General features: G+C 38.0%; 1 protein-coding gene across 1 annotated transcript; it reads right to left on the reverse strand.

The window, feature by feature from the left end:
- Positions 1 to 154: 154 nt before the first annotated feature.
- Positions 155 to 8,911, reverse strand: LOC108367640 (sterile alpha and TIR motif-containing protein 1-like). The gene is made up of 5 exons (XM_017622313.1): positions 8,671 to 8,911; positions 8,424 to 8,603; positions 8,165 to 8,334; positions 4,043 to 4,242; positions 155 to 3,379 (listed from the first exon to the last, which is right to left on the reverse strand). The coding sequence occupies exons 1-5, from the start codon at positions 8,896 to 8,898 to the stop codon at positions 2,265 to 2,267; spliced, it is 1,893 nt and encodes a 630-aa protein (XP_017477802.1). The 5' UTR covers positions 8,899 to 8,911; the 3' UTR covers positions 155 to 2,264.
- Between the last annotated feature and the right edge of the window lie 6 nt (positions 8,912 to 8,917).

An 8,917-nucleotide genomic window follows, 5' to 3' on the forward strand; every position in this document is an offset into this window, starting at 1 on the left:
TTTTTTTTTTTTTTTTGATCAAATTGTTCCGAGAAAAGTTCATATTTTTTAGTATTTTTTTTTTTTTCGTTCATCTTATATATTTAAATTACCTCGGATAGTGCCGATGTTAAGCTCTAAAACTAACTTGTTATTAGAGAGTTATATATATATATTTTTTTCAAACAAAAGCATTCCGTTATCATTCAATATCGATCTAACGTTACTTATCACAAGGCAAATAGATACTTCTCACAGTTAGTTCTGCTATATTAATCGCTCGAATGTGCAAAGTGCCAAGTTTGTTAATTGTTTCAGGCAATCAAACTGTCAGCCAAGTTCCCGACTTTCATTCAATTTGAAACTTCTCGGTATGAAATATGCGAGGAATGCTGAGGGCGTTTGGGCGCATGCGCGCAGTAACGCAATTCTTTGTGTGGACCTCGTACTTACGAGCAATTAGTTGTTAGATAAAGAGAGAGCGTGAATAAATGGCGGAAATTGGATTAACTCAGCCAAACTGGGAATAGATGCTCTGTTGTGTTTGTGGCTCAAAAGGGAAAGCAAGGAGTTATTTGAAATTTATTCTTTGCTTAGGGCAAGAGATTAAATATAGCAGAGTTTAGAGAAGATTTTAAATAAAAAATAGTTCACAGTAGTCGAGAAAAGCTTAGCAGGCAACCATCACCATTTTTGATTTTAGCAGTAGGTGTATAGTATAGTAAGTAAGTGTATAGGTACAGTTGTGTATGTGAGAGAGAGTAAAAGTTGTGACTATGAGTAGAATAACTGATGAATATGGTATGAAAATGAGTTGAACTACGATTTTTACTGAAAAAAAAGTCTAGGCTATTTCGAAATCAATGACTTGCTATTCCTAATTTTCATCAACTAGCGCGGGTCTGATGATTTTGAGGGGACATCCTATATGAATACTAAGATTCAAGAACTTTTTGAAATACATAAATTCAAATTAATGATTTTGAGTTAAGCAGAGACCAAAATGAAAGATCAAAAAATCGTAGGCTACATGACGCTATGCCATCCCCTGATTCCGTCTAGCGTCTGGACAAATTCTCTCAACTAAGTTTTCTTTGACAGCATCAAAACAAACAAAGTCCTGGCGATGATGAACTATAGTGGGCAACACTTTTTTTTGGGCGCTGCACGAGTTCGTTTAACCGAGATTTGCCTTAAAAGAACTTAGATCGCTCTTAGCGTAGAAAAACTGAGCTCCGACGACGAGATCGTCCGCGCTGGATAGATTATTTAGAAAATTGGTCTGATGCTTAATATGCAACTAGTAAAAGTTCTTTGTCAACACCCAGACAGTTTCCTGGTTATAATAACCCAGTCGAAGAAAATAGGGCCTACTGTGAGCCCTTATTTGGATCTGTTGAAGCCATAGGCCTTCTTTGCTCTCTTATCTACTCCTTCTTATTTTGTATGGAATGGCTAGTGTTCCAAGGCCTTCAGATTAACTTTGTTTGCCTTAGACGGCGAAAATTGATGTGAAATTATCAGATATATTTTTTTTTTTACTTCTGTTCCGTTGCTTTGGAAACACATCTTCTCAACTGCCTTCGAATAACAGCGGTATTGGCTGGTCTTTTAACAAACAGCTTCCAAATTGAAGGTCTTATTGAAAAGGTTCTTCATAAAAGTGTTTCTTAGAAGTGCTATTCATTTTGCCGACTGGGAGGCTTACATTCTCCTAAAAGAAAAACAAATCTTCAACAGAGTCCTGAGCTTTAGACCAGACCATTGTTGTTTCGTGCCTCTGCTTAAGTGATGAAAAACTCTGCTGCTTGTTTGGAAAGTAACGACAAATAAGGACTTAACCTGCCATCCAAGAATATTGGAACCACAGTATGTACACTATCTATAATTAATGTTGTCTTAAAAATAACTAAGCTAAGTAGATACAAGTTATGGACGCAAAATGAACGTAAGCACGGCTTGATGGATATAATATTTACAAATGGGGAACAATTATGCAATAGTTTGTATGTTATAATGCGATTTGAAAAATAAGATGAAGCATTTGGATTAGATGAGACAAACATAGAGCGAGACAAGCTAAGTATGTAATTGCTGATTGGTCGGACATTGTGGTAACACACACTGTTGTTTTCAACTCATACACATATAGTTTCTATTAAAAGACATTGTGCGAATTTAAATGGCGATTTCGATTGATTTGCTGTATATATGTACTTGGACTGACTGACAAACGAGTATTAATTTTGTTTGTGTGTGTGTTTGTGTGTGTGTGGGTGGGATGCTTACTTTTTCATCAGCGAACGAACTTTTTTAATTGTTCGATTCAGAATAGTTTTATTGTTTGCGTTGTTGCTGCTGTTGTTGTGGTGGGTATTTCCTGCCGCACTGCTGCTACCCAACGATGTTGTGGAAGTCTTGCCACTATTCTGACTACCGCGATGCGTATGCGCCGATGCGCGCGTCTGCGCTCTCAGCATGCTGCCGCATGAGGTGCCACTGCTGCGCAGCGATTGTGAGTCCTCGCGCTCATCCTCCGTTGAGCTGATGCCCTCGGGACTACGTCGTATAATCGGCACCGCGTGATGATGTTTCCGCACGACGTTGCGTTCGGGCGTGGTGGCCGCACTAGAGTTGGAAGACGATTCGCGGTGCACGCTGCCAGCCCGCTGCGGCATTGGTTGTGTGCGCATGCCCCGATTCAGATCGGGCGTTATGGGCGTGGCAAGATTTTGCATACTCTGCGTACCCTCCATGGGTGCGATTGGTGGCATCGTGATAACCGCCAATGTTTTCTCGTCCAGAAAATGATCAAGTGAGCGCGATTTGCGGTGTTGCGGATTGGGCGGCGCTGCATTCGTTGATTTTTCACGTCTCGCCACCACTTCTACCGCCGGTTCGCCAAGTTCGGTGAGTGAGCCCACCGACGAGGCGTAATCGTTGCCGGGTTGCAGTGTGCTCGTCGAACTGGCGTTGGTGAGCGCTGTGCTGCCGGCAGCGACCAGCGCCGCCATCTCTGCAATACGGTCATCGGGGTCGTCCGAGCCGTCGGTGGTGTCCAACAAGCCGTCGACACTATGACTGCGATAATTTGCAGCGCCACCTGCCGCCGAACTGTTTATGTTATTGTTGCTGCCGCCGCTGCCATTGGCATTGGTAATGCCCCCGGCTGAGCTACGGCGTGGCGTGCGGTAGCTGTATGGCGACACATTTTGCATGGAGCCACCTATGAGTGGCAACGCCTTCTGCTGTGCCGACGTTTGCTGGGTGCGGTAGGGTGGAAGTATGTTGTTGCGCTTCGAACCACGCCCGAACATGCTCAGCTGGCCGTTGCTGCCGAGGGGCCCGCGCTGTCTGGCCGGTGAGGGCGATTGCCGGTATCTATTTGCCTGGTGATTAGCTGCTAGTTTGTAATTAGTGTTAATTAAATATGAACGATCATTAAAAATTTGCTTTTTAGAATTTGTTTTATAGAAGAAGGTTGGGAGCATAGAAACTACTGTTTAAACGACTGCTAGACCTAATATACATATGTATGTACATATATATTTATATGTACGCTTTAAGAAAAATTTTTTTTTTAAATTTTAACTCTAATAATTTTATGAGTAATCGAATATTTAGGTAAAGGTGTAAATAGAATTAAGTTAAGTTCGAGTTAAGGAAGTTGGGTTTGGGGTTCCGTTTTTTTTTTGCTTTTTCTGTTCACCTTTTCTTACTAACTTTTAGTCTAAATTAATAGCTATCAAATAAATTACTATAAGCTTGTATATGTAGGTGAATATTCGAAGAGTTTGCAATCTACACATAATCATGACGATCATAAGCATTCATCAATTATCGTCAACCATTTGCGATCATATTTTTTTTTTATGATAACTTTCTGTTTTCTTCAAACTCGTTTTTTATCATCTGCATATATGCATGATTTCATATTGCGGGGCAATCCAGGCTATCATCGTCTTTCGCATTTTGCATTTTGTATTTCAACGCTGGATCACCCCTCACTATGTATTCGTATTGGTTGTATTTGTAGTTGTAGTCGTATTTTGTTGTGCCCCACCTTGTCCGCTGCCATTCGCCGCACCACCGGCGCCGCCGCTGCCACATACAACACCACTGCCACTGCCACCGACGACACTGCCGCCGCCCACACTCTGCTGATAGTCGGAATCGTTGCTGTGCATTCTTTGGTAGCTCACCGAACCGGGTGTGCTGGGTATGCCTACAAGCCGATCCAAATTCTTTTCACCACGCATGAATCTAAATGAATGAAGAAATGAAAGGAGAAGAACAAAAGCAAAAAAAAACGTTATTGAGCAAAATTTAAAAATTTGAATGATAAACATAACAATATTTATATTTTGAGTAGGTACGAGTATGTGTGAAGAAAGTGCATTGACGTGCAATTTCGTTAATTGAAGTAAAAATTTATAAATCTGCCCAAACATCGAAAGCAAATGAAATTCCTAGACAAGACATCAATATAAGAAAAAAAAAGTTCTTTGCTTCATTAAATAAACTGCACTTGGGTAAACAATTTGTATTTTATCCTCCACATCGGCGCTGACAATTTAAAATTCGCAAAGAGCGTGACAGCTTTAAAAAGTAATAGTAGACGCTCTAGCATTTAAATATAGCTAAGTTATGAATTTATGGTTCTCTATATATGTATGTATATAATTTTCCAGATGCAAAATTCACTCTTCCTTAAGGCTAAAACACCGTGCGACAGCCAATTTTACACACAAAAACTCTACAGAATTTTCTCTTTGATTTGATACCCATATTGTTATTCCACATTGCATTGAATTTTTTACATAATTTTTTTAATTAATCATATCTTTGAACCTTCAAAGCAGTGTTGCCAACTTTTACATTTCAAAAAGCACCAAAACTTGGACATTAAAACATTGGCATATCTGGAGAAAGAAAAATCGAATCGCAACAAACGAAAATGAAATTTAAAGAAGAAGAAATGAGCAAAAAAAAATTTATTTTCATAATATAACTTCAAATATCGCGTAAAACCGTGTTTTTGGCACTTTGAGGTTAGGATATCTTCTGACGTGTTAGAGAAATTTTGCATATTTGAATTCAGTACCAAAAAATCTAAAAGAACCGGTATATATTTCAAATTACTTATTTCATGTTTTAACTATATATTTATGAGAAATCTGAGTTCTGAAAAAAACCACTCAAAAAGCACTAAATCTAGTGCTTAAAGCACCAAGTTGGCAACTATGCTTCAAAGCCCTTTAAAAAAATCCAGACGTCAAAGAGAAAAACTAAAAAAACAGCTTTATTATATTTGGCCCATAGTTTTGTAAGTGTGTTGACTGTTTCATGTGTTTGGGATTTTTTTTTTTGGTTTTTGTCGCACGGTGTTACTTTATTGAGGTTCAAACAACTCTGAAACTAATCGTTAATTTAATTTATTTATTTGTGCTAGTTTTTTATTCACTTCTTTCCGATTCTGATAAACCAATTGATTGCCGATTTCGTTTAAAATTACCCGTCTATATGTTTCTTGGTCTTTTAAATGGTATCAAAATGTGCATTTAATGATCATTATTATTTAATACTCCGTTAGATGGAATCTTTTTTCGTCTTTACAAAAAAAACTGCAGACCTATGTGATACCCTTCCAAATTTTCCATTTAGTTTTTCGTTCATTATCCATCATTGGCTCTTTTGTGCTTCGTGAACCCCAAGCGACTAATTATGTGACTTTTTATTGCATGTAATTACCAGTTAATTTGTGTAAATGAACCATGCGAATGAGCAGTTTAATTTACTAAAAAATTACTAATAAAAGTATGGTGAATTGAATTTAATTTAAAAAATGTAAATCTGAATTTCGTAAAATGCATAAATTTAACAAATCTTGAAATATGAAAAAAAAATAATAATTATAGTCACAAATATGAATAGTTTAATGTACTAGAATAAATAATTAAAAAATGGTAAACATTTGCGTTGTTTAATTTATGCCCGCCCTAAGCGTCCTTAGATTAAAAAAAACTACCTCTTATTAGTTTTTTTGTGGTCGAATACTTTGGAAGAATAAACTGTGATGGAACTTTTATTTTGAGCTTTTAATACATTTTATACCAAAGGCGATCAAAGAGAGCTTTTATTCAGTGTGCGTCCAAATCAGTGATGATCAGTATTTATCAAGTTTTAAAAAGTTTCTGCCGCGAGACATTTTTTGCTTGTGATTGTTTATATAGACAGGCACGCATCGGCGTAGCCAGAATGAAATTTAGGGGGAGTCTCGACCCTATTAAGCTGGCATTTCAGGGTACTATTTTATATATATATAAGGAAAATTTGAAAGTTAGGGGGGCGGCTCGAGCACCCCCTCGCCCCTACCTGGCTACGCCCATGCAGGCACGGGATAAAAGCTCTCATCGCCCTTCTTGATGCCTGTACTACAGTGATTTTCTATTCAACGTCCGCGGGCAAAACTTTTTTACGCTTTCTATACAGTTTGTATTGATGTGCACAGGGTGAAAGCTCTCTCTGATCGTCACTGCTGTATAAATTAAAGGTATCGAAGAGAATACGCTCAAAATGCTTTGAAGAAAATTTCAGATCTACCATTTGAACACTGGTTATACATTATGTACATACAAAACCAACTACAGCGCTGAAAATGGTATTTTATATTCTCTTTTTCGAAAAGCTTATCCATTTTCAGTTCTGGTTCCCCCAACCCAACACTTCATAGTAGTACACGATGATGCTTCCGAATTCAATAAGTTCACGTGTTTCCGCGTTTTTTTTGTGTAATTTCAAAACTTGAAAATTTCCATACAGTATAATTAGCTCTTGCCCCATTAGGTGATCGACAATTTTTCAACCAGAACATGAGTTTTAGCTCTTCCCTTTCGAGACGAAATTTAAAATCAATTCTCTTTTCTGTATAATTTTCAAGGAGTTAGGAGGTTACAGTACATAAGTGGCCGAGCAAATACCACAGTGCAAGAGAGTTTATCTCGGCCCCTCAGGGAAAATCTTATCTTCAAGCTGAGGATATGTTCGAGGTCCCTGGTATTGTTTTCAGACATACCTTCCACTGAGATGGGTCGAATTCATGGGAAAATTCATAGAGATTGGTGCAAAATAGCGATTAATCTTTTTTAATTCACCCTTATTGGTTCGAGATTATTTACTCCAGTACCACGGTTTCCATTTTTTTAGTGACCGAACTAATATTTTAGCTTTCGTGTTAAATATTCTTAATACCAGTAGTCTTGCATGATTAATTCAATAATGACAACTGAACTAATTTTTATTAAATTTTACTTTTTCGTTAAAGCCATATTTTAGACGAGTGAATATTTGAAGAAGCCACGCATGCACATCTAGCTTCTCTACTAGTCTAATGAATACTTAAGAATGTATATAAGTGATGAAAATGTACTTTGGTGTGTTAGTTGGGCCAATCGTTTTTATTTCGGGTCTTCGGCGCTGAATTAAATTTTTTTTTCGAAATTCCATTATTTTTTTTAATGAGATGTGCAAGATCTGAGTTTTTGAGTTCCGAGTTCTTCATACCATGCATGGGAAAATGGAGAAATGATAAGAAATTTTAAACTTCTTAAATAATTTAGCTTGCAGCAAATCTTGAACTAAAAAGCGGCGCATACACTAGGTAGTTAAAATATACAGTTATTTCAATGACCATATCACGGCATCTCTGATTATGCAGATTATTATAAAATTTTCATGAAATTAAGAGTGCTATAATGACCGTTCAGATTTTTACCACAGCGACAAGATTGTGAAATTTAATATTTTAGAAGAGAATGAAAGAGTAGAGGCTAAAGAAATTATGAAATACCTTTCGGACAAAAGCCGGCGTAAATTTTTGAGCCGCAAGCGCATTAATCCGCTACTGGAAATTTATAATGATATCCATCTGGTGTAGCAGTGAAATGAATTGGTAAATCGAGAAAAAGTGTAGAACAAACAAAAATAGTATGTAGTTTGAATAAACTAATTATACACTCGTTGTTATTATTCAGTGCAAGCAAAATTTTAGGGAATATCGTTCGGCTTTGCACATAACCTCACAGCGAAATTAAAAACTTAATTTTTAAAACTACTCAGTGCTCCCACGAAAATACGTAAAATGAATACAAACACACTTATCGCTATCCCTATCCGCGCTATTTACCTCTCTAGTTTATCGATGCAGGCATCCTGATAGTCATGTATCCACGTGACACCATTGAAATGACAAACGCTGCGCATGTCTTCGGGCAATCGATCGGGTTCTGGCCACATAAATTGTTGATCGATTATTGGAATAATATTGCAATTTGATTTCAAGGCCGCTACGATTTCCTGCGTCAACAACAAAAACAAAAACAAAAAAAATCACTAAGCAATTTGATCCAAGCCAAATACAAATCGTGGTGACTGTGGCTACTTACACGATGCACCCAATCCTTGCCTTCTTCGTCGTCTAAGCAACGCTGCAGCGCATTTGGTGTTAATACTAAAACGAAATTCTTCGCCTGACGAATACTGTTCAACAGTCCGTTATCGAATTTGCCCGCTTCCAGGCGCTCAACATCGATGAACACCGAGAAGCCGCGTAACTGCAAGTGCACCTGAAAGCGAGATGGCAAAATATTCAATCACTTTTTTTTGTTATTTTCGCACACTCGTCAAACCTACCTTCAACAAGCTGGCCAATTGCGAGCCATTCGAGCGGCGATAGCTCACGAAGACATCCAACGTCTTTGCCATATTCTCTTCCGATGAGCTGGGCAATGAGTTTTCCAGGTTCTTGACTGCATTCAGAATGCGCAGCCGATGTATCGAATTTTTGATGCCACACTCCGCGATTAACATATCTTCATTCAGCTGTGGCAACGAGTTTCGATCTATGCCTGCATGCAGCATTGCATATGTGTAGGTGCAG

The sequence above is a fragment of the Rhagoletis zephyria genome, unplaced genomic scaffold, assembly GCF_001687245.7.
Source record: "Rhagoletis zephyria isolate East Lansing unplaced genomic scaffold, Rhagoletis_zephyria_1.1 Rzeph_scaffold_02752, whole genome shotgun sequence".
Taxonomy (NCBI): Eukaryota; Metazoa; Arthropoda; class Insecta; order Diptera; family Tephritidae; genus Rhagoletis; species Rhagoletis zephyria.